The 26,490-nt window shown below is 37.2% G+C and overlaps 1 protein-coding gene across 3 annotated transcripts; it reads left to right on the forward strand.

The window, feature by feature from the left end:
• Positions 1–904: 904 nt before the first annotated feature.
• On the forward strand, positions 905–25,463 carry LOC132139647 (protein GPR107-like). Of its 3 annotated transcripts, none has more exons than XM_059548159.1 (18): positions 905–1,058; positions 1,234–1,356; positions 1,489–1,539; positions 1,833–1,921; positions 3,634–3,776; positions 4,126–4,154; positions 4,752–4,817; positions 4,971–5,093; positions 5,178–5,311; positions 5,490–5,565; positions 5,751–5,824; positions 9,387–9,504; positions 9,844–9,974; positions 10,153–10,196; positions 12,505–12,554; positions 13,141–13,224; positions 14,158–14,279; positions 25,077–25,463. In XM_059548159.1, exons 1-18 carry the CDS (start codon positions 960–962, stop codon positions 25,165–25,167), a joined length of 1,647 nt encoding a protein of 548 aa, XP_059404142.1. In that variant the 5' UTR covers positions 905–959; the 3' UTR covers positions 25,168–25,463. The 3 variants fall into 3 exon arrangements, with proteins under 3 accessions (XP_059404142.1, XP_059404143.1, XP_059404144.1); XM_059548160.1 differs by having other exon boundaries at positions 4,761–4,817; XM_059548161.1 differs by lacking the exons at positions 12,505–12,554; positions 25,077–25,463 and having other exon boundaries at positions 14,158–14,283.
• The last annotated feature ends 1,027 nt before the right edge of the window (positions 25,464–26,490 follow it).

The following is a 26,490-nucleotide window of genomic DNA, read 5'->3' on the forward strand; positions in this document are numbered from 1 at the left end:
GAAATTTATATTAATCTAGTTGTTTTTGCTATGATATTATTTTTTTAATCACAGGCAAAATTCCTTTTGCATTGTTTTGTAGGCTGCTGATTTTTGCTCATGTTATTCAGCTGCAACAGAATGCTTTATAAAAATGTTTGACATCTAAATGTTTGACTTGTTTGAAATGTTTGAGGGGTCATTTTTTATCTTATTGGAATCGAAACTAGGAATTGATAAGAATCAGAATCGATAAAATTCAAACGATACCCAACCCTAGTAAGAAATGTTACAAACATTGATAAAATAACTGCTTATAGTCAATAATCGTTCATTAATCGTAATCGAGGTCAAATGTTCAATTAATCGAGGTTTTGATTTTAGGTCATAATCGTCCAGCCCTACTTAATCGACACGTACACTGCTGTTCAAAAAGTTTAAGCCTCTTCTGTTCATCAAGGCTGCATTTATTTGACAAAAAATATAGAAGTATTGTAAAGTATTATTATCATTTAAAATAATGGTTTTCTATTTTAATATAGGCCTTCTTTAGAATATAACTTATTTCTGTGACGCAAAGCAAATTTTTCAACACCATTACTCCAGTTAATATTCTGATTTATCAATGTTGTTGTGCTGATTAATATTTTTGGAACCTGTGATACTTTTTTCAGGATTATTTGATGGATAAAAAAGAATAGCATATATTTAAAATATAAATATCTTCTAAAAATATAAGCCTTTATTATCAATGTAACACATCCCTGCTGAATAAAAGCCTTCAATGCTTAACAAAATTTATAAAACTGATCCGAGATCCTTTGCTGGCTTATGCTTGCTTGGAATGACTTTTTGTTGCTAAATGGGTGATTAGAAACTTTTATACGCAATCTGACTTTCACTACTCTCTCTTTCTTCCGTTAGAGGGCGTCGTTCTGTAAACATGTGAACCGGAAATAATAGTACAAGTGGTTTTAAAAATGGCGACCGGGAGCAGGAGTGTGTTTACACTTGTTAATGCGATCATAACGGTTCTTATCATAGAAAGTCAATGTCGACTCCATCATCTCATACTTAAGGTATGTGAGAATGTGCATTAAAAGGTTTTTTTTGTGGGATATTATTATAGTCTCCGTGTTCCCTTCACTGTTGTTTAATGCAGCCGATGCTGTCTTATGATTAACCTGTCATAACCGTTTTGTTGTGATAATGAAAGTGCCATTAAACAGATGATGATGTTCTCTTCTGTCTCAGGATGACATCCGTCAGCGGGTCCATCTGAACACTTTCGGCTTTTATAAAGATGGTTACATGAGTATGAGCATGAACAGCCTCAGCTTCACTAATGACAGGACGGACAACATCGACAGCTCCACGGTCAGATAATTTCTCATTGTCAGAGAATTAAAATAAGTATTTATTTTACTGGCTGTAGGGTTTCTAATTGAATTTTTTTTAAATTGATATCGTTTTTTTATTATTATTAATGCATTTATTTATTTATTGCAGATTGGTTTTAGCCTAGATCGTGTGAGCAATAATGGCTTCTCCTCATATCTGGTCAGTATCTGCCTGTGGATGTCCATCTGCTGTTGCTGTGTAGTTTGGGTATCAGTGTTGTGCTGTCACTGTGTGCTAAATGGGTCTGTAGATTGTTGTTGTTAGTTTAAGATGAAGTTAGTATTAGCATAAATTAACCGCTGTAAATTGGCAATCTTGTCAGTTAAGGATATAATAGCAGTGCAGTATGATGTAATTATTAGATTAACGCTAACTTTACATTCACTCATTCATTGTATGATCTTCAGTCAAACTGAGTCCGATAATTGATGACCTTGTTTATGAATACATAGGACGAGGGACCTGACTACTGTCCTCTGAAAAAGGATCCAAGTAGTAATTTTGCAGGGGTGCTTCTCTTGCTGGACTTCAAAAATAACTTGTGAGTATTTCTAAAAAAAATATATATATATATATTAGTGGTGGGCATAGATTTTTTTTTATTTATCTAGATTAATCTCACTGTGATCTTGAAATTAATCTAGATTAAAATGGCTCATTAGAATTCTGTCAAAGGCATTCAGAATATGTGTGTTACCCAAATAAAATTGACAAACAGTAAGTCTTTGAGAAGGGGTTTATCAAGCTAGGTGGTGCATTAGAAAAGGGGCTCATCTCCTGTTTTCAAAATGCATCACAAAGTGCTTGAAAAAACTGTAAACTAGTTCGACATTGCACAAGTTGCAAACAACCTTACGCCTGTTTCACACATACTCCGTCTGCAGTGCGTATGCGTTGCATATTTTTTTACGCACCCATGTTAATGGATTCCAGTTGCGTTCCAGGAGCGTTGCGTCTGCAGCAGTGCAGCGATCGTTTACGTACTGAGTAGCGGACTGCAAACGCGTCCTTTGTGAAAGCACATCGAGTCCGTGCTGCAGCACATACGCAATGCACACGGACTGCATACACACTGCAGACGGAGTATGTGTGAAACAGACGTGAGCAGGGGTCAGCTAGGGTCAGCGGGGACCCAGTGAAGGTGGTACCAGTGGGCCCTGTTTGAAATTGTTTAATTTGTATGTTCGTTTATTTTTATTTATTTGTGCTATTTATACAATGTTAAGTTTTTTCAAGTTTGTAGGTGTCAAGATACAGAAACCAAATAATGAAATGTAAACTAGCACTGGATAGTCTTCAATGTAAAAATGAAATGAAATATACAATTTTTGGTTTGACTGTTTAAACTACAAAGTAATTCAGTCAAGAGCAGTTAGTGTTTTTCTTTCATTTTCTTGGATTAACATTACAGCAGCCACTAGCTAAATTAGGAGCGGTCCCTTTAAGAGACGATGAACGCATCCAATATAATACACATCCCATTTTTTTCCTCAACTGTTTACTTTCACTTAAGAAATAACTGACCGTTTTTTCGAGCATAATTTCCAAGGTGGATATTTTGACATATTTTGTATGTATTTGTCGGCACAAGAGCAAAAATAAGCAAATTCGATGTTCAAGTGTTTTGAGACACCTTTATCTGCCTGAGCCCTGAACACAAGAACACCCCGAGTACTGAATTGGGCTCTTTCACATCTTTTTGTTCGTTCAGGTGCAGGAGGGACTTCGAGGAGAACTTCGCAGAAGAGAGCTCGGTTCAGTGTCGCTGTCCGTGATAAGCGGCTCTCTCTCTCGTGCAGACCGAACACAGTGCGCTAGTAACCGGCAACTCTGTTCAGCTTTTCCGCGTCTTGTGTTTGGATGCTTTAATGTTTAAATGACAAGCGGTAAGGCTTAAAAACACGTGAAAAAGATAAGCTTTCATGACAATGCACAGCAGTGGCCCGTCAACTGTCCTCAGCATCTTTTTAGGCTGGCCTCAGACAGTCGGTTATATAAAATATCAAGGTGAAAGTCATCATAGCTTGCTTAGTATAGACCCAGCTCCCAAGCCAACTTTGAGAATAGATTAACGGCGATTTTTTTTATCGCCCGATGAGTGTCTCACATTAACGCAGCACGTTAACGCCGATAACGGCCCGCCACTAATATATAATATATATATTTATATATTTCTAATTTCTTACTATTAGAATGAATTTGGGAGTTTAATCCAGTTTATGAATGTTCTGTTATGACTTGCAATATCCTCAGAGTGAGGAAGAAGACTTCAGCTGAGGCTGGTGTGTTTCCTAACATCATACCTGTGGTGCCCAAAAACACTGCGGAGGAACTGCAAGCTGAAAAGGGGCAAGATCTCCAAGACAAGGGGCCAGATGATGAATCTCAGTCTAAGAGTAAGACTTTCTTATCTTGAACTGTATATCACATCATGGGATACACTACCGTACAGTATCAAATTCGGGGTCAGAAAGTTCAGCTTGCCATCATAGAAATTACAGGTTAAAAAAAATTATTCAGTTAGAAAACAGTTGTTTTATAATTTACCATGTTACTGTTTTTTTGGGTTAAATAAATGCAGCCTTTTATATAGTCTATAGTAGTCAATAGTACAACAGTCTATATATGTTTTCATCCCATTTGTGTTGTAAATGAAAGCCTTTATTCATGCAGTTTTAATGTTGGTCCTGTTTTGTATCAGTCTCCTTTTCAATTAGATTTTGTGTTTCTCCTATTAATTTGTAGCAGGTTCTAAATCCAAGCGAGATGTTGAGGTGAGATCTGTTTTTAATTATTTATGACAACTATTTAGTCTGAAATAACTCTTATCCCCAGTTTCACAGACAAGGATTAAGATAATCCCAGTCTAAATCTGTTTCAACTGAAAGAAATTTGCACTGATTGATCTTAAAATATCAGTGTCTTTGTTTTGTCTCAAGAGGAACACCAGTGAAGTTTTTTGTAAGGCACATTTATTTATATATATATATATATATATATATATATATATATATATATATATATATATATATATATATATAGATATATATATATATAGATATATATATATATATATAGATATATATATAGATATATATATAGATATATATATAGATATATAGATATATATATATATATATATAGATATATATACATAGATACATACATATATATATACATAGATACATACATATATATATACATAGATACATACATATATATATATATACATAGATACATACATATATATATATACATAGATACATATATACATACATAGATGTCCTTATTGAACTATGGCCTAATCCTGGTGTCTGTGAAATCAGGCCGAAATGTCTTAAAACTGCATTAACTGATCTTGATGTTGTTAGTCCCTCCAGAACAAAGCAGAAGACATCTATCCTCTTCAGAATGAAGGCAAAATCTACTCATTTCAGGTATGACATGAAGTGGTTTTGCTGAGAGCTCATGGGGCTCCGAAGTACATCAAGCTAGTTCTGAACTAAACTAATACCTGTCCATTTCTAGATGTACTTCTTTTAACATCTTCCCAATTGTGCACTCCACTGACTGACCTGTTCTTGTTTTAGTTTTACTTCAATGTCACAACAGATGAGCTTCAAGGCCTTTATAACTTTTATTTCTACAACTGCTACTACATGCCAAAAAACCAGGACAGCTCAATGTCAGACATGCTGCCTTTCAGCATTGATGTGAGTGTTTCTGAGTTTTAAAATTCAATGGCCGTATATGTAATGATGTACAAGTCTATGCTCAAGAAGTAAGTATGATTTCAGATCAACATCGAGGAGAAGAATCCAGAAAGCTTTCTCTCAGCCGGAGAGATTCCTTTACCTAAGCTTTACATCTGCATGTCCATGTTCTTCTTCCTCATCGGCACGCTGTGGATTCATGTTTTGCGTACCCACAGGTAAGTGCCACAATAACAGACATTATGTACATTTTCTATTTGCCTTTTTTTATATATAAATGTTACAAGAAATGACCAGTAGAGAGCAGCAAAATCATGTCTCTGATTCATGTCTCCTGTAAAATTAGTAAAGCTGATTTTGTGTACAGAATACTATGTACTCCTTTTTTTTCTTTAGTTCTGATGTTTACAAGATTCATTGGCTGATGGCTGCTCTTCCATTCACAAAGTCACTTTCCCTTATTTTCCATGCAGTGAGTGTTAACCTCTTTATGTGTGAATGTTGAAAGAAAATGCTTATATTTTAAGGAAAAGTTTTTATTCAAATCACTCATCATAAATTAGCAAACCTTGATAGTTTTTATGAAAACCTTGCAAATTATGAATGGGATTTTAGGCAAAAGCAACATTACATTTTTTTTTTTTTTCCATTTTACAGATTGATTACTACTACATTTCCAATCAGGGCTTTCCTATTGAAGCCTGGGCTGTGGTCTATTACATTACTCACTTGTAAGTTCGCCAGTGCAGTGTGTGTGTGTGTGTGTGTGAGAGAGAGATATGTTTGTAAATGGATAAGACGGGAATAGGGTGCAGTGTTTCCCACAGAATTAGATTCTATTTGCGGTGGTGTGCTGTTTGGGGAACGGGGGTTGGGGTTTTGTTAAGTTAAATATATCATAAATATATCATATATTTTAGTGACAAGTTCACATTTCCATTGCCAACACTTAGTGTCAGATACCTTAAAGGGATAGTTCACCCAAAAATGAAAATTCTATCATCATTTACTCACCCTCAAGTTGTTCCAAACCTGTATGTGTTTCTTTGTTCTGTTGAACACAAAGGAAGATATTTGGAAGAATGACAGAATCAAACCGATCTCGGTCCCCATTGACTTCCATAGTAGGAAAAAATATATACTATATGGTAGTCAATGGGGACAGAGATCTGTTTGGTTACAAAAATTCTTCCAAATATCTTCCTTTGTGTTCAGCACAACAAAGAAACTCATACAGGTTTGGAACAACTTGAGGGTGAGTAAACGATGATAGAATTTTAATTTTTGGGTGAACTATCCCTTTAAAGACATTGCTATTGCTACATTGCTATGCCATTGCTACACTTTCTATGCTATGACTGCTCCACAGACTTCTTGTTGCAAATTTTGCTCACACGCACAAACCTGGACCTGGAGATGGACACACACACACACACACACACACACACACTCAAACACACAAACTTACTGACACACTCAAACACAGGCTCACACACTCAAACATTCAAAAAGACTCACACACACAGACTCTGATACACACACACACACACACACACACACAAACCTGGAGCCTGAGGTGGACAAAAACCAACACACACCACCCTGAACCTGGAGATAATAACAATATAATGTCTAGTCTGGTGGCTGTGATATATATAAACCTACCAATGTCGGTTGCCATGATTTTTGGAATGACTGATCGTGAGAGGAAAAAAATTAATAATAAACGTTTTAGTCTCATAACATCGGTTAATGGAAATGCCGTCATTTCGCAATAGTTGTTTATCGATATTTAGAAAAAAACACAAAAGTTTTGCGCGAATCTGTAATGGAAACGCGACAGCGCTTAACATAGACTAACTTCTCAGAGTTATGTTGAGCAACAGTGTTCATTACTAACCATTCAACTCCGGATTGATTCTGGAATCTTCGCTGGGGGAATAAGCATTAAGCACCGGCAACAATCCGTCCTCTAACTAACACATGCTCATGTTTTGATTCAGATCGTGTTCGAAGAGGAGGGGCTAGTCGTGCGTGCCTCCGTTGTCAGTTTATGAGAGGGAGGGAGCAAGCAGCGCACAGCTCTACAATAAAATACAATTGTACCCATATTAAATAGTTAAAAAATCTGAATCAATCTGTGGTGGTCAGCGTTGATATTGTGGCGGGCCGCCACAAATTAATGAATGTATGGGAAACCCTGGGGTGAAGTACTATCATAGTACTATCATATAAGAAAAAAAAAAACTAAACAACGGACAGACATGTATGTCCAGTCGTGGCCTAAAGTTTTGAGAATTACATAAATATTGGAAATTGGAAAAGTTGCTGCTTAAGTTTTTATAATAGCAATTTGCATATACTCCAGAATGTTATGAAGAGTGATCAGATGAATTGCATAGTCCTTCTTTGCCATGAAAATTAACTTAATCCCAAAAAAACCTTTCCACTGCATTTCATTGCTGTCATTCAAGGACCTGCTGAGATCATTTCAGTAATCGTCTTGTTAATTCAGGTGAGAATGTTGATGAGCACAAGGCTGGAGATCATTATGTCAGGCTGATTGGGTTAGAATGGCAGACTTGACATGTTAAAAGGAGGGTGATGCTTGAAATCATTGTTCTTCCATTGTTAACCATGGTGACCTGCAAAGAAACGCGTGCAGTCATCATTGCGTTGCATAAAAATGGCTTCACAGGCAAGGATATTGTGGCTACTAAGATTGCACCTAAATCAACAATTTATAGGATCATCAAGAACTTCAAGGAAAGAGGTTCAATTCTTGTAAAGAAGGCTTCAGGGCGTCCAAGAAAGTCCAGCAAGCGCCAGGATCGTCTCCTAAAGAGGATTCAGCTGCGGGATCGGAGTGCCACCAGTGCAGAGCTTGCTCAGGAATGGCAGCAGGCAGGTGTGAGCACATCTGCACGCACAGTGAGGCCAAGACTTTTGCAAGATGGAATGGTGTCAAGAAGGGCAGCAAAGAAGCCACTTCTCTCCAAAAAAAACCATCAGGGACAGATTGATCTTCTGCAGAAAGTATAGTGAATGGACTGCTGAGGACTGGGGCAAAGTCATATTCTCCGATGAAGCCCCTTTCCGATTGTTTGGGGCATCTGGAAAAAGGCTTGTCCGGAGAAGAAAAGGGGATCGCTACCATCAGTCCTGTGTCATGCCAACAGTAAAGCATCCTGACACCATTCATGTGTGGGGTTGCTTCTCATCCAAGGGAGTGGGCTCACTCACAATTCTGCCCAAAAACACAGCCATGAATAAAGAATGGTACCAAAACACCCTCCAACAGCAACTTCTTCCAACAATCCAACAACAGTTTGGTGAAGAACAATGCATTTTCCAGCACGATGGAACACCGTGCCATAAGGCAAAAGTGATAACTAAGTGGCTCGGGGACTAGAATGTTGAAATTTTGGGTCCATGGTCTGGAAACTCCACAGATCTTAATCCCATTGAGAACTTGTGGTCAATCCTCAAGAGGCGGGTGGACGAACAAAAACCTACTAATTCTGACAAACTCCAAGAAGTGATTATGAAAGAATGGGTTGCTATCAGTCAGGATTTGGCCCAGAAGTTGATTGAGAGCATGCCCAGTCGAATTGCAGAGGTCCTGAAAAAGAAGGGCCAACACTGCAAATACTGACTCTTTGCATAAATGTCATGTAATTGTCGATAAAAGCCTTTGAAACGTATGAAGTGCTTGTTATTATATTTCAGTACATCACAGAAACAACTGAAACAAAGATCTAAAAGCAGTTTAGCAGCAAACTTTTTGAAAACTAATATTTATGTAATTCTCAAAACTTTTGGCCACGACTGTACATTTATGCTTTTTCTTATGACTGGAATACACCACACAACTTTTACAATCTGAGCAGATTTTAAAACACTGGACATCATACACCAACCAACTAAAGATCAAACACTACTACATTCTTGTCAGCTTGTCTGATATCCTTTGATTTAATTCATTGTCTGAATCTCTGCCTTTGCTTTACGCAATTTTATGTGAAATCGGTCAATTCCAACTCTCAAAATTTGCACACTGGCTTTGAGCTTCTGCAACTAGCAGTGATTCTTCCAGACTGCAAATCAGGACAAAAGTCATGTAGTGTATTCCAGACTTTAGGTTGGTTAGGTGGGTAGTGAACCTGGTGTTTCTTTTTTTTTTTTTTTTTTTAGATGATAACCTCTGTAACGTTGTCATGATTTCTGAGCCAGTAATTCAGCAACATTTGCGCAATATTTATTTATTTTTGCTGGATGTTTTCATTTGTGCAGGCTGAAGGGGGCGCTGTTGTTCATCACTATAGCATTAATAGGAACTGGTTGGGCTTTTGTCAAGCATATCCTCTCAGATAAAGACAAAAAGATCTTCATGATCGTCATTCCCCTGCAGGTATTTATTTATTTATTTTTATATTTTTTTTTTCCAGCATCATCTTAATGTACTGTTAATACCTGTGTTCCCTCAAAGTGTTGTGTATGAATATACATAAAAATATCACCAGTTTCTTTAAATCATATACAGGTCACAAAACACTAAAACAATTTGGCCAATACATTAGAACAGTGTTACACAACGTGGAAGACAATGACAGCACATGTTGTTGTTTTTTTTTTGTTTGTTTTTTTAAAGAGAATGTTGTAAAAAAAAAAAATGTAAGATCAACTATATGCTATCTATGATAAATACAGTTATGAATGTAATGTGATCTTGTTGGCCTTATGATATCAGGTTCTGGCCAATGTGGCATACATCATTATTGAGTCAACAGAGGAGGGCTCCAGCGAGTATGGTCTGTGGATGGAGATCCTGTTTCTGGTAGATCTGCTGTGCTGCGGGGCTATTCTCTTCCCAGTTGTCTGGTAAGTGCTCTCCATCTTTGTCCTTTTGATGTGGCCCAGATTTAATTTTCTATACCATAAATTATATAATTTCTTAACAAATAGACCAGATTATGATTTCTGTATTATATGAGTAAATGGTATATTGTTATATTGTTTGGAGTTTAGTAGTCTATAAACAATTGTTTTTGTTTGATAGGTCCATAAGACATTTACAAGAGGCATCAACAACAGATGGGAAAGGTATGTTGATATAACATAACAGAGCACTTTCTGGTCAACAGTTCAGTCTGATATAAAACTTGATGATCACATGTACCGTTTTCAATGGCCTTTTTTATGACCAGTTGTAAAAGATGTCAGTCTTGTGTCACAATGTTTAAGCCATTTTAACTGATATATTGTGGAAAGTCTTTATTTTTAATCTTTCCGAATGTTTTTCTTAGTCATGTGAGCTGTCCTCCTTCACATTTGGCTGCTCTCTACAAGCTGTTTAAAAGACTTGGTCTTTACAGCATGAAATTGTATTTTGCTGTGACTGTCTTTCAGAATGCAGCAGTTCTAGACATGCTGCTGTAGATATATGTAAACCAAATAGTAAATTCTGCCATGTAAATGCAGAACAGCTCTCACTTACAGCCTAAGTCTCTGATTGTTTTATTTTTAAATTTTTTTGAAGACATTAATACTTTTATTCAGCAAGGATGCATTAATTTGATTTATAAGACAGAAAAGACATTTATAATGTATGTTACAAAATAATTCAGTTTCAAATAAATGAAGTTCTTTTGAACTTTGTATTCATCAAAGAATCCTGGAAAGAAAAAGTGTGATAGTTTCCACAAAAGCATTAAGCAGCACAATAGCTTCAACTGTGAAAACAATAAGAAATGTTCCATGGGCATTAAATCAAAATGATTTCTGAAGAATCATGACACTACAGACTGGATTAATGGCTAGTGAAAATTCAGCTTTACATTCACAGAAATAAATAAAAAAATTATTTATTTATTTTGAATTAGAACCATATTTCAGATTACTACTTTACTGTATTTTTGATTAAATAAATGCGGCCTTGGTGAGCATAAGACACTACTTTAAAAAACGAAACAAAAAATGTACAGAACCCAAACGTTTGAACGTTTCATATATGGAAAACTTTTGAAGTTAATCCATTCCAATGATTTGCTCATTATGAGCAACAATTGTTTGTTTTGGTTTTGTGGTATTATGATGCCATAAGTCATACAAATGAATCCTAAAATGAAAACACTGATGGATCTAGTCTTCATTATAAACTCTATCCACAGTCAGTGAAGACTAGCATGAGCCAGTCAGAGCTTGTTCAGGGGTTAGTTTTTCATTCTTCTGAACAAATAGTGCATGTGTATTCTGCATCTGCATGTCTTCGCATCTGCAAACATTTGTTACTAACATAACACATAGTATTCTTCCATTGCGTTTTATTTTTATATATATAGTTTTGGGGTGGAAAAATGGATTCTGCTAGAGCTGCTCTCTTTGGCATGTGCTCTGCCACCGTGCATTGCTGCCTGTTGTGACAGCAGATGCCAGGCAGCTTCCAAATGTCGTAGCTCAGAGAAACCAGCCAGGGTTATGACTTTATCTTGCCCAGTACCCACAAATCCAGGGAATGACTAGACAGATTTGACCCTGCAGCAAGGGATCTCTGCAAATTCCGTCATCTGGGAAAACAAGTCTAATTTGTCCGAAAGCCATTGAAAAGTGCTTGAATTTCTCTCTCAAAAGGTTGTAAAAACCCTGAAATGAATAATGTAATGACATTAAACTCTTTCTTTCACAAAACCATGCTTTAAATCTTACAAATAAAATCCTTAATCTCATGCTAAGAAAAAAAAAACACAATGAAGAGAGGTGTGTAGGTCTTGATGTGCCTTCTGCAGTAGTGATGTTTGCTGAATGAGGCCTTTTCAGGTTGGTAGCCTGATGGTGTAGGTGTTTTTATTTCATATCTTTGCTGTGATTCCTGAGGATGTATATTTTTAAGCTAGCATGCTTACAGTAACCCCATGCATGCTTACTTTTCCCCACCGATATTAGAGGCTGTATGAACAAGAGCAGGTGTGTGTGAGGAAGATTAGTACTTAAAATGAAGCAGGTTATTCCCTTAGCCCCACTGTTTGTGTCCCAATTTTTTTTTGCCACTGCAAACATTCAGAAGTGGAAATATTTAGGCACAATATGAGATGCATATACTGCAGCACCACTATATGTTGCCTTGGTGTATTATGACTCTTTGTATAATACTGTACTGAAGAGGAAATATTCTCTCCTTTTTCCCCTCTCAAATAATCATTGTTTCATTGCTGTCTATCACAATTTTTGCTGCTTTCATCTTCTGCGTGTCCCTCGTGGGGCACAAAGATATACTCTTTGCCTTCTGATTTGAACAATTTTCACAGCAGGAGTGAGAAGCACAGTAATTGAAGCATGAAAGGTAAAAAGGACAGCTCATGCCCTCTCTCGCTCTGTTTTAATCGTAATGTTTGGCTTCTCTTTCCCTGTGTAGCTGCCATCAATCTGGCTCAACTTAAACTTTTTAGGCACTACTATGTGATGGTATGTGTTCACTTCACTGACTTGCTGTCATTCTCATTCTGACTGTCTGTCATGGCATGAGAATTATCAATGATATTAGATTTGCTTGATTTGAACAGTCACCGGCTGAATAAATGCATTTATTCATGAAGCTTTGTGCATGGATGCATTGAATTCACTTTTTTATTGCAGTATTATAGTTTATTTCACAGTGATAACTGAAAATGCTTCTTCAGTATTGATTTGCCATTATATGTCTCCAGCTTTGTCCAATGTGTCTGAAACCACTAACAAATTATTTTAATTGGCATTTTTCGAATTTAATAGCAATCTTTTTATTTATTTAAGAATAGAAATGAAATTACATTATTACTAAGTATTTTGCTGCTGTGGAATCAAGAGCATCTGAGCATGAGGAGTTCACTTGATCAATGTCACATTTACTTCATTCATTATTGACTTAAAGTGTCCAAAACCTTAATTTAAATGTCTTCTTTGTTGTGTTGTAACTTTGACTCAAAATCAGACTAGAACACACTGTATATTGTGTTTGTTAATTTTTCTTTATTAAAAATGATCGGTCTTACTGTGTCATTCTGTGTCACAGATTGTGTGCTATATTTATTTCACCCGCATCATTGCCAGTCTCATCAAGGTCATTGTTCCTTTCCAATGGAAGTGGCTCTACCAGGTGAGTGATGGCAGCTTACTCAAACTTACAATACAAATTGAAGAGCTGGCAAACATTTGTATACTAAAAGTGCATTTAAGATTTGTTCACATTAAGCATACATTTCTTTATCATTCACATCACAGAAAAGTTCATGCCAGCATATCTGTAACATTTTTGCAAGTGTTTAACATTAAAGCAAGTTAATGGAGACTGGAGACTTAATGTTTACTTGGCTTCACCAAGTATAAACATGCAGCTTTGCTATTTTAAACACTATTTTAATTCTCTGTTTGATTACATTTTTCTTTTTCTTTTTAAATAATACTTGACCTGAGCCCACCTTAGTTATCCTGTGTTGTAGTGTCCATATGTGGAAGTCGTGCATGTTTTTATCCCATTTCTGTAGCTTTGTGAAGTTTTACCTCTAATTCTTAAAATCTACATTAGATACCACTATTGTGCTAAAAATACTTATTCAATACTTATTTTATCTAAGAATTAATAATCTAATTAATCGTGAAAACAAGATGCATCCCAGTTTGTGTACTTGTGCCCAATTCTATTCCATTCTTCAAATACCAGACTGATTCACTTAATTAACAGAAAAAAATAGTATGGATTGTTGATGGATTGCACTTTATGCATTTAACAGTCACAGCTTTCCGTACTTAATGGAAGGGGAGTCTTAAAGGGATACTCCACCCCAAAATGAAAATGTTGTCATTAATCACTTACCCCCATGTTGTTCCAAACCCGTAAAAGCTTTGTTCGTCTTTAGAACACAATTTAAGATATTTTGGATGAAAACTGGGAGGCTTGAGATTTTTATTTATATATATATATATATATATATATATATATATATATATATATATATATATATATATATATATATATATATATAAATAAATCATTCAAGGTTTTATTTAGTGTTTTGTTCTTTATTTGTAGCTGTTGGATGAGCTGGCCACTCTGACCTTCTTCTTCCTAACCGGACACAAGTTCCGGCCGGCCTCCTACAACCCCTACCTACTGTTGTCTGTGGAGGATGAAGACATGGAGATGGACGATGTGTAAGAAATCATACATAAATACACAGCTACTGGTGCATAGCCACCTTATTTTAAGCTGCCATTTTACTTTTCCAGTGTCAGCTGCATTCACTTATTTTAGCTGTATGTGAACAGTCTGTCATGCTGCTTGTTGTTGAAAACTGGTATTTTTTTGGTATAATATATCATATCATTATTATCTTAATCATACACACCGGTTTAAAGAATTAAAGGGGTCATGAGCTGCATTTTTCTTTTATTATTATGTTTTTTTGTATTATGTAATGTAAAGGTTCACTTATGATAGTGTGATTTTGCTAATAAAAAAAAAAAATAAAAAAAAAATCATATTTTAGAAGTAATAGGCTATTTTATATCCTGTTTTTGAGCTTTCACTGCAGAATGGTCTGTTTTTATAAGCGGAGCACATTCAATACTTGCAACTAAATGTCTATTGCTATGATTGGCTAACAGTTTCGCTCATTAAAATAACAGATGGACTGCTGTGACGTACTCCAAAAACAGCATTGGTCATTTGGGTAAAAACGTATAAATACTCAGTATATATAAAAATGTCTGGAACAGATAATGTAATAGTGGTAAAAACATACTTACTCTCTCTGTGTTGCGATGTTACTGTTAAGGCTGATTTATAATTCTGCGTCGGGCCTACGCCGTAGTCTTTACGCGTAGGCTATCCGTCAGTTTTCATTTATACTTCTGCGCCATTGTCCACGTGTACGTGCAGTACACAAGCAAACCGCTAGACTGCAGTGTTCACAGGCATGTTGCTGGTGTAACCTGCAGACCATGACAAAAGCCGAAGAAGAAGGGCCTCGTAATCCTGCGCTTACGTCTCTCTAGTATTTCCTCTCCATGTATCAGTGGGCGGGGCTAAAGAGGCAGTGATGTAGAAACAGGCGTTGATCTTCTCCGGCGGAGGCAGTGCTTAGTCACACTTATTACATTATAAAATGGCACATTCCAAAACAAGTACTTTTCTGAGCTTGGTTTCAATAAAAGCTGTTTTTAAACTAACGAGAAAGTTTTGAAACTTACAGGATGTTTCAATAGTACATTGACATGTTAAATGTCAAAAGATCAAGGGATATTTGATTTCTCAGTTCATCACCCCTTTAAGTGTTTTATTGTTTACTGCACTTTAGTCTTCTATTTATTTATCAATTTCTGTGTATTTATATAATGAATCAGAAGTCTTGCACATTCACATTCACATGTTTTCATAGTACGTATTCTCTTATCGCAAAAGTTCCAGGATGTTTGATTCCTCAAGATAATGTGAGATAATGTGACTCAATCACAGCACAAAGAGCCAGTAATGACAGATGACTGTCTCATTTTAAAATTAAGATTGTTACTCAGATTTTTTGCTTTTTTTACAATAATAAGATCATCTTTCTTCTATATGTTTTCGTGCGCAGCTCTCCTACGTACCATGGCCCTCTTTCTCTCCATTATCAGCAGTCACCTGGTCACACAGACAGGTTTGCAATGATTTAGCCACCTGTCATGGCTCTAGAAGAAGCCCAGAGGGGTTCCTCCTGATTGGAGGACCTGGTAGCCATCCTCATTACAGGCCCTAGCTGAGAGCACCTGTCATGCCCTGTTTCTTTACACATTAATGTCTTTCTCTTGCTTCATCTCTTCAGGCTTTGTCATTTTTCCCCATCATGTGATTTGCTTTGTAAGGTCTCTGTGGATTGTGTTTCTATCCCGTTCCCTGATGTCCAAGTCTTGTTCTCTTCTTTGACAACCCCCATCCGCTCCTCCTTCCCCTAAGTCCCCATCTCCCATCTACCCTGCATTCTGCGTCCCCTCAGGCGGCGTGTGCTCTATCCACCCCCACCCCAGCATTTCCCAAAATAGCCCTGTGACTCCATATGTCCTTGTTCCTTGCTTGCACTTTCCCTCTTCTCCTCCTCCACATCCTCCCACAGTATCTGTCCCACCTGCCTTACACAGGACATTGTGGTGTACTCTCACTTGTATTACTCCCAAGCTGAATAGGCAGAGATCTTTTTTGTGGCCTATTTTCCCAAAAACTTTTTTTGGGGGTGACTTGTGATGCAGCCTGATTCAGCTGTCCTCATTGAGTCTCGCAAAGAACATGGAAAAGATGGATGATGGTAGCCACAAAAATAGAGAGCATTGCTGTCATGAGCATTCAGTTTAGGTCCAGACTGCCCTGTGTGCCTTTATTCATTCATTCTTTCATTCAAACACCTTTTTATTATAGCGCAACAGTTGGGTTATCCGTGCGTTCACACTGTTCAACATGCAGTTAATAGGAGACATTTATTAGCCTTGGTCTTTAATTAACATTAACATTAATTTGTGCGCAGCCTACATTACAAACAGTCCTGGTTGAAGAGTAGCCTTAATGCAGTTGTATAATAAATTGCATTCCCACTTAAAAACAAGCGTTCTTGGTTAGTTTGAGTGTACATTAAAAGCTTTGAAAATAACTATAACCAAATCAATCTCTGCCTTTTTTTTTGTTTGTTTGTTTTTTGATGCAGTTGGAATGTTTTATTTGTTGAAACATTTTATTTTAGTTGAAGCATTTTATTTGTGGATTTAACATTCTAAAAATCTTTTAGAGGTCCTTTTAAGTTTTCATAATCGATTTGAAAAAAATGACACCTTGACGAATAAATCTGTATATATTATTTTATTTAATTTGCAAGTGTCATGTGATTTATTTTATTCATGTAAGCTTCTAGACTTTTAAATCTAAATAGACTTGTGATTTTACAACATCAATTACTGCTGTATTTATTATTTATTTAGAATCACAAGTATCTTAATGTTATTTATGTATTTTACTTTTCATTTTATTACAAGTAGGCCAACATCACCCCCTAAATAAATAAAAGGTCTTACCAGAAGGGCATTAGGAACCTGGGGAGGCTGTCTTTGCTGCTGCATGTGCTAGTACCGGTTTACTCTGTCACACACCGGACATGCCATTCTGTACAGTCGTGGCCAAAAGTTGTGAGAATTACATAAATATTGGAAATTGGAAAAGTTGCTGCTTAAGTTTTTATAATAGCAATTTGCATATACTCCAGAATGTTATGAAGAGTGATCAGATGAATTGCATAGTCCTTCTTTGCCATGAAAATTAACTTAATCCCAAAAAAACCTTTCCACTGCATTTCATTGCTGTCATTCAAGGACCTGCTGAGATCATTTCAGTAATCGTCTTGTTAACTCAGGTGAGAATGTTGATGAGCACAAGGCTGGAGATCATTATGTCAGGCTGATTGGGTTAGAATGGCAGACTTGACATGTTAAAAGGAGGGTGATGCTTGAAATCATTGTTCTTCCATTGTTAACCATGGTGACCTGCAAAGAAACGCGTGCAGCCATCATTGCGTTGCATAAAAATGGCTTCACAGGCAAGGATATTGTGGCTACTAAGATTGCACCTAAATCAACAATTTATAGGATCATCAGGAACTTCAAGGAAAGAGGTTCAATTCTTGTAAAGAAGGCTTCAGGGCGTCCAAGAAAGTCCAGCAAGCGCCAGGATCGTCTCCTAAAGAGGATTCAGCTGCGGGATCGGAGTGCCACCAGTGCAGAGCTTGCTCAGGAATGGCAGCAGGCAGGTGTGAGCACATCTGCACGCACAGTGAGGCCAAGACTTTTGGAAGATGGCCTGGTGTCAAGAAGGGCAGCAAAGAAGCCAATTCTCTCCAAAAAAAAACATCAGGGACAGATTGATCTTCTGCAGAAAGTATAGTGAATGGACTGCTGAGGACTGGGGCAAAGTCATATTCTCTGATGAAGCCCCTTTCTGATTGTTTGGGGCATCTGGAAAAAGGCTTGTCCGGAGAAGAAAAGGTGAGCGCTACCATCAGTCCTGTGTCATGCCAACAGTAAAGCATCCTGACACCATTCATGTGTGGGGTTGCTTCTCATCCAAGGGAGTGGGCTCACTCACAATTCTGCCCAAAAACACAGCCATGAATAAAGAATGGTACCAAAACACCCTCCAACAGCAACTTCTTCCAACAATCCAACAACAGTTTGGTGAAGAACAATGCATTTTCCAGCACGATGGAGCACCGTGCCATAAGGCAAAAGTGATAACTAAGTGGCTCGGGGACCAGAATGTTGAAATTTTGGGTCCATGGCCTGGAAACTCCCCAGATCTTAATCCCATTGAGAACTTGTGGTCAATCCTCAAGAGGCAGGTGGACAAACAAAAACCCACTAATTCTGACAAACTCCAAGAAGTGATTATGAAAGAATGGGTTGCTATCAGTCAGGATTTGGCCCAGAAGTTGATTGAGAGCATGCCCAGTCGAATTGCAGAGGTCCTGAAAAAGAAGGGCCAACACTGCAAATACTGACTCTTTGCATAAATGTCATGTAATTGTCGATAAAAGCCTTTAAAACGTATGAAGTGCTTGTAATTATATTTCAGTACATCACAGAAACAACTGAAACAAAGATCTAAAAGCAGTTTAGCAGCAAACATTTTGAAAACTAATATTTATGTAATTCTCAAAACTTTTGGCCACGACTGTACATGTATTCTCAGATTAAATGCAACAATCCAAAATATAGAATCTAATCACCATTCAGGAAAAAGTTTGCTTCAAAAATGACCACACTGCTGACGTGATCTTATCGCTAACATACCCTGAGCACTTGTGAGTTATTTGTCTTATCAGCAAGGCATATTGGCATAAATTTGTTCAAATCGCCCGATGCTGATGTTCAATTTCAGATTTTAAGCCTTTACAGGCCAATTCTGTTAATATCATACATTCGGATAATATCATACATATAGTACTATTGTTTGTTATACTTATGACATAAAATGAAAGTGTTCTTACAGCACTTTAGCTGTACAATGCACTCATTAGCAGAACCTGATTTGTGTATATGCAGAGTGTTTTATTTTTTATTTTTTTGCCATTTCTCACAGCCTTTATATTAAGAGAAATTCTCTAGTTGCTGTCAAAACCTAGGTTGCCTAAGAGCAGGAATAAGACACTGCAAAGCACTCTCCTTCTCAGAAAATCCTGAAACCACCAGTACAACAAACTGGCCAATTGTCGCTAAATTATGCAAATAGCATGTAAATACTGACAAGCCTGTGGGCAGTAGTGAGTGACAGTTGCCTTAAAATCTAAGACTAAACACTTTCTCTACTGATCGAGCAGTGACTACGGCGACCTTCATAATGTCTCATTCCACTTATCACGGACCGATCTACCTTCACCCTTCCAAAGTGGTCCTAAATCATCTGAACCGAACTGGGATGCAGCCTCCACTCCCTTTTAGGAATTCTGTTCTTTGAAAGCATGTCCGGGGTTTAGTGACAGGGGATATGCGCCACTCTGATGGAGAGTAGATGACGATCCGCCCATAGTAGAAGATATACAACATGCTTGAAAATGGCTCTGGAGCACACACTACCTTGGTGATTTATGTACGAAACCACAGACATATTATCGGTCCGAATGAGCTCATGTTGCGGTTCCAGCTGCAGCAGAAAAGCCACAAGTGCTAAGAAAACCACTTTCAGTTCCAAGCGGTTTATGAGCCACGACAGGCCTGACGTTAGTACACCTTCGCACACTGCTCCCCAGCCTGAGGCCGACACATGTCGTAACAACAGTGCATGCTGTCACCAGTCCCAGGGGAACTACCAGCAGAAGATTTCTGGGTCGACCACAGTCTCCGAGCACTGACGCAGCTGTGTGTGACCACGATGCAAATATGATCCGTGGTCCATGCTCTCCACAGAATTTGAGTTTTCAATCACAACTGTAACCTGGTCTTCTGCACATGCCTCTGATGAGGCCATCACCATAAGTCCCTCAAGGGAACAGACCGGCCCAGTCTGAAACAGCACAGAGTTGATGAAATGGTCGTTATTCTCTTTTTGTGAGGACATTAGTGTTTTTATTGAACGAACAGAAACATGAATATTGCAATTGTCACCTGCAGGAACAAGGGGAGCATAATTGCAGAATTGGGGGCCAGGCCTCCAGAGAGCTCTCGCCTCCTCTTGGCAGGTCCATCAGGTGACTCATCGCATTTGTATGCTTTTGCACTTCAGAATAGCTCTAAATATCCAACTCCATGGCCAGTGATCAGAGTGTTGAGGAGTGCCTTACGCTGACTTGCCGGCAGTCATTTTAAGGACTCGGAGGAACATTGCTTGTGGCCTTACGGGGGTGAGGCCCATACCCGGCGAGACACCCTTCGCTGCAGACTGTAGCGCGGTGACGTCACGTACGTATGTCACGTATGTACGTCACGTATGTGTTTACCGCGCATGCGCTTGTAATTTGCTTTGCGTGATGACGTTAGTTGTTTTCGGGTCGTGCGTGCATTAAAACGATGCGCATACTTAAAAGAAAACTCTAATAAAATGTTAAAGTATTAAAGAACATTAAGGTGTAAAAAAGACGGGAAAAACAACCATGTTTAACCATGTTTCATCTGAGGTAAAATTATATGGAATTAAAGTTTATTCTGTAATATCTGTGTAGTATCTTACAATATATTAACATTCTGTTGCACTTTACTTCACTGTGTATATTGTAATATTACACTTTAATGGCACCTTATATTTCTTATTGAGCTAGTCAAAATTAAAACGGATAACATTACAGTCGTCGGCTCTAATAGAGCAGATGGTGAAACGTGTGTTGTTCACAATTTGATGCAATCGATCCGGTCCGAATCTGCCTTTTTTCCCCTACCTTTTCAAATTTCAAATCACATCAGAAAAACATTTATTTTAAATAAAAGCGAAGGAAATAATCAAACAGTTTTGAGGGAGGGCTTCATTGTCCTAATATGCTGGCATCCATTTAATAATTTGAATTAAAATTATAATTTACACTCATTATTGCATACTGTTTTATAATGTACTACAATACTGAGGTGCAAATAATTGCCACTATTTGCAATAAGTAATATAAATAGCAGAAAATCCTGCTATTTTACCATAGTATAAATACAACCCGAATTCCGGAAAAGTTGGGACGTTTTTTAAATTTGAATAAAATGAAAACTAAAAGACTTTCAAATCACATGAGCCAATATTTTATTCACAATAGAACATAGATAACATAGCAAATGTTTAAACTGAGAAAGTTTACAATTTTATGCACAAAATGAGCTCATTTCAATTTTGAATTCTGCTACAGGTCTCAAAATAGTTGGGACGGGGCATGTTTACCATGGTGTAGCATCTCCTTTTCTTTTCAAAACAGTTTGAAGACGTCTGGGCATTGAGGCTATGAGTTGCTGGAGTTTTGCTGTTGGAATTTGGTCCCATTCTTGCCTTATATAGATTTCCAGCTGCTGAAGAGTTTGTGGTCGTCTTTGACGTATTTTTCGTTTAATGATGCGCCAAATGTTCTCTATAGGTGAAAGATCTGGACTGCAGGCAGGCCAGGTTAGCACCCGGACTCTTCTACGACGAAGCCATGCTGTTGTTATAGCTGCAGTATGTGGTTTTGCATTGTCCTGCTGAAATAAACAAGGCCTTCCCTGAAATAGACGTTGTTTGGAGGGAAGCATATGTTGCTCTAAAACCTTTATATACCTTTCAGCATTCACAGAGCCTTCCAAAACATGCAAGCTGCCCATACCGTATGCACTTATGCACCCCCATACCATTAGAGATGCTGGCTTTTGAACTGAACGCTGATAACATGCTGGAAGGTCTCCCTCCTCTTTAGCCCGGAGGACACGGCGTCCGTGATTTCCAACAAGAATGTCAAATTTGAACTCGTCTGACCATAAAACACTATTCCACTTTGAAATAGTCCATTTTAAATGAGCCTTGGCCCACAGGACACGACTGCGCTTCTGGACCATGTTCACATATGGCTTCCTTTTTGCATGATAGAGCTTTAGTTGGCATCTGCTGATGGCACGGCGGATTGTGTTTACCGACAGTGGTTTCTGAAAGTATTCCTGGGCCCATTTAGTAATGTCATTGACACAATCATGCCGATGAGTGATGCAGTGTCATCTGAGAGCCCGAAGACCACGGGCATCCAATAAAGGTCTCCGGCCTTGTCCCTTACGCACAGAGATTTCTCCCGTTTCTCTGAATCTTTTGATGATGTTATGCACTGTAGATGATGATATTTGCAAAGCCTTTGCAATTTGACGTTGAGGAACATTGTTTTTAAAGTTTTCCACAATTTATTTACGCAGTCTTTCACAGATTGGAGAGCCTCTGCCCATCTTTACTTCTGAGAGACTCTGCTTCTCTAAGACAAAGCTTTTATAGCTAATCATGTTACAGACCTGATATCAATTAACTTAATTAATCACTAGATGTTCTCCCAGCTGAATCTTTTCAAAACTGCTTGCTTTTTTAGCCATTTGTTTTTTGAGACCTGTAGCAGGCATTAAATTTTAAATGAGCTAATTAAGTGGATAAAATTGTAAACTTTCTCAGTTTAAACATTTGCTACGTTATCTATGTTCTATTATGAATAAAATATTGGCTCATGTGATTTGAAATTCCTTTAGTTTTCATTTTATTAAAATTTAAAAAACGTCCCAACTTTTCCGGAATTCGGGTTGTAGAATAGCCATTTTCTCTAAGTGTAAACCACTGCCTTTCTTATTTTAATCCTTCTTTTGCTATGGTTCTTGTTTATCTATTTTTTAACTATACATTTGGACATTTTTCTTTTGCTTTGGCAATTCTGCATGTGAAACATTTAAGCCAGTAAAGTAGTTTTAAGTTCAGTTGACTACATACAGTATATTTTCAGTGTCTGCATCCCATTTTATGCAAGGTGCCTCCAAAAAAACCAAACTGATGACAGTGATCTTTTTTTTTATTTCAAAGATCAAAACAGAAAATATAATTGTATATACAAATATAGATTAAGACTATAGACATGACACAAGAAAAAAAAATCTGAAATTCACCTCCATCACTGATAAAACAATAAGTCAAGCAGTAGCCCTCAGTAGCCCTCAAATTCTTTGAATGGATAAAACCCACACAGGACTCTCCTCCTGCGATTCCTCACACACAGGTGGACAGTCTTTAAATATCTCACTGCACCGGAGGCACTGGGTCAGAGAACATAACGCCCGGGAACTCAGGTTGTATTGTTCAGACAATGCACTCCAGTTCACGACACCTAATTTGCATAAAAGAACAAACAATACTAAAGCAAAATTAAATCATTTTGAAGAAAGGCAGAAGAGCCATACAGGGAAAATATTTTAAATGTATTTTTAAATATATTATAGCATGGTGTTAGAAAAAGTGTTATTTGCTTTGTCTGCAAACTACCTAAGAGATTAAACTATAACCAGCATTAACATCAACTAAATTAATAAATTTTCTCAAGTCAAAATTTAGGTTGGCTTGGCTTGAGAAAGAATGGCCTGAAAGTTTGAAGTTTTTTTCAATTTGAAAATTTTACAGTTGAGGGCCATACAGTCTGTCAGAGAAAGAAAAACAGATAATTACAGTACTCTAGCCACATGAAGTGGGGTCTCTTCTCTGAATTTCTTCTCACTGACAATGTCCCCAAAAAGTCATATTAAGACATATGAAGGTCAGTTTAAGAGGTAACACTTTACAATAAGGTGTCATTGGTAAACACTAGTTAATGTATTAATTAACATGAACTAACAATGAACAATACATGTGTTACAGTATCTATTAATCTTTGATAATGTTAATTAAAAAGATTACAAATATGATTTTTTTTTTGCAATGCTTGCAACTATCAACCCTTACGAAAGGAAATATATATTTACCAATATATTTCTTAAAATATATTGTGATATATTGTAATATATTATTTTCCATTTTTATTTTCTAATATATTATATATTTGAATACATTGAATAATATATTGATGATACATATATCATATAATATATTGCAAAATATACAAATAATTGCCGCTTTCAATATATTGCAATATATTGGAAAAATAAATATTAAATCCCATATATAAGAATATATGCCTAATATATTACATGATATTTTCCAATATACTGCAATATATTTTTGTTTCATAAGGGAATGGCTTTACTAACATTAATAAAGTCTTTCTGCTCTATTTTAAGACATCTTTAATGGTTCATTTTAGGCAAAATAAGACTTTGAAAGACCAGCATTCGAATACTATATCATAAAACATGTCATAAGTGTTTGAAATCGCACACATTTGCAATGACACTCTCTATGATTATGACCAAAGCATTCTTACAATTAAAAGCCATTTAAACGCAAATTCCTAAGAAAACAAAAGTAATATCTCATATCCACCATACCTTAAGAACATCTGGAAGTGAATGGACCTGGATATGCGCATTAATGACAGTCAGTACGGCGCGTACGGCGCACAATCGTATTTACGGTAAATACATATACGTTACTGCGCATGCGCGGTAAACCCACGTCACGTACATACGTGACGTACAATCGTTGACGTCGCCGCGCTACAGTCTGCAGCGAGGAGTACTTGTACCCGGCAGCGAGCCGCTGGTGGGCCCTCCCCTCCATCATGGGTGACGGTGACGACTCGGTCCGGGGACATCATACTCTGCCATTCCAGTCCTTGGACCGCAGGGTCTGTGAGTGATGGACTTTGCGCTGATTCAACTTATTTCATGTCCACACTGATATTTACAAGAAGCACAAACCTGATCTGTTACCGAACCCGTTTCAGCACTTGAATATTTGGTGGTTGAGTATTTAAGTATTGAAGTTAACCTGCAATTGACACATTATCCCCCGTTTTTATTGTTAATATTGCTCTTTTTTTATTTCAGGGTAACTACCTCCACAGCCATTGGAGAGGGCGTTAAGAAAGTGAAGAAACTCTCAAACGGACCATCAGAGGAGAGAGAGAGCATTGCATGATACAAAAAAAAAAAGTTCTCTGCCGGTTCTGTGTCCCTCTGGACTTTGTGGCCAACTACTGACATGGGCAATATTCTTGAAGAAGAGCTTAATGGCTTTATGTGCAGAACTCCCAGTGGACATTCTCTCATGATCACAGGTGAAGACACCGCATTCCATATTCATATATAGTTCTATCTCTGTAAATGTTGCACAGACAGTATGGAGAATTCACATTCCTTCACTCCATGATTCCTTTTTCCACTGTAATTGATGTGCTTGGTGCCGTGCTTTTTCATTTAACCTTGATTGTGTTTGTTTTAGACACTCTGTGGCACTTTAACAGGTACATGCTAGTCAAGAGAAAGCCTATGCGCGGTCACTGTGATGTGTAGAAAACTGCTGTGCCAGTGACGTCTCTTTCAGCTATTATTTAAGTGATTATTTCCTGCTCTGAGTTCTCAGAATTATTTTTATGTAAATATGCAGGCCCTTAAAACATACATAACCCAGATTAATGTTGCAAACAATAAAGTGTACAGTTCTCAAGCATAGTCAGATTTGATGACAGCTGCTTTGTAATTTATCAGTATTTGTGGGTTGTTAAAGATGGATGATGATAGACTTTATTTTGATGTTAAATATCTTGGCGCAAGCTTTATGAAATTGTGTTTCAGTATTAAATTGTGCAATGCTTTCAATAGTATGTGTCTTTTATATTTTGTTAGAAGTGTGTATATGTCATGTGCAATCACATGTTGATAATCTATTTGATAAAGAATCAATCCGAAATCAACCCTGAAATTTGTATCCGCGTTTTTAAGGATTTTGTGTAAATCAGGATTTTGTTTTTCAAAATACAGCATGGAATACACAGAAGAGGACTGGTATTACATTAGGATAAAATTTTCCGTTCCTCTACATATTTACAAGAAGTGATCGTAACAAACACTGTAATGCTAAAGCAGGATCTTATCATGCTTGGACACTGTAAACATTTGATAACACTATAGCAAACGGCTCGCTTATAATTTATTCACAAAGTCTCGAGTGCTGTGCTCACTTCTGCTCAAGTGCTTTCAAGAGCATCTGATGTTGACAAAATGTCAAGAGGAACCAATGAAGAGCTTTGTCTGCTGAGGAGAGGAGAATTGCAAATGCTAATTTTATTTCCCTTGTGTCTGCTTGGAAAAAAGCAAGAGAAAAATCGCTCCATTTTAATTTTATTTCCTATCCATTAGCCCTTAATAATAATAAGAGGGACAGATGCAAGCTTCAGTAATGCATTTCAGAAGAGATGTAGTGAAGCACAAAACGTTCACATGCATTGGATGTTCAGTCTTG

Source organism: Carassius carassius, chromosome 4 (genome assembly GCF_963082965.1).
Source record: "Carassius carassius chromosome 4, fCarCar2.1, whole genome shotgun sequence".
In the NCBI taxonomy this organism is placed as follows: Eukaryota; Metazoa; Chordata; class Actinopteri; order Cypriniformes; family Cyprinidae; genus Carassius; species Carassius carassius.

What these genes read in the sequence shown, in the direction of transcription:
- LOC132139647 (XM_059548159.1), top strand. Translation starts at nt 960, where the DNA reads ATGGCGACCGGGAGCAGGAGTGTGTTTACACTTGTTAATGCGATCATA. An exon ending in TTTCCCTTATTTTCCATGCA is followed by an intron (nt 5,566 to 5,750) that starts GTGAGTGTTAAC and finishes TCCATTTTACAG; the next exon opens with ATTGATTACTACTACATTTC. An exon ending in TTAGGCACTACTATGTGATG is followed by an intron (nt 12,555 to 13,140) that starts GTATGTGTTCAC and finishes TCTGTGTCACAG; the next exon opens with ATTGTGTGCTATATTTATTT.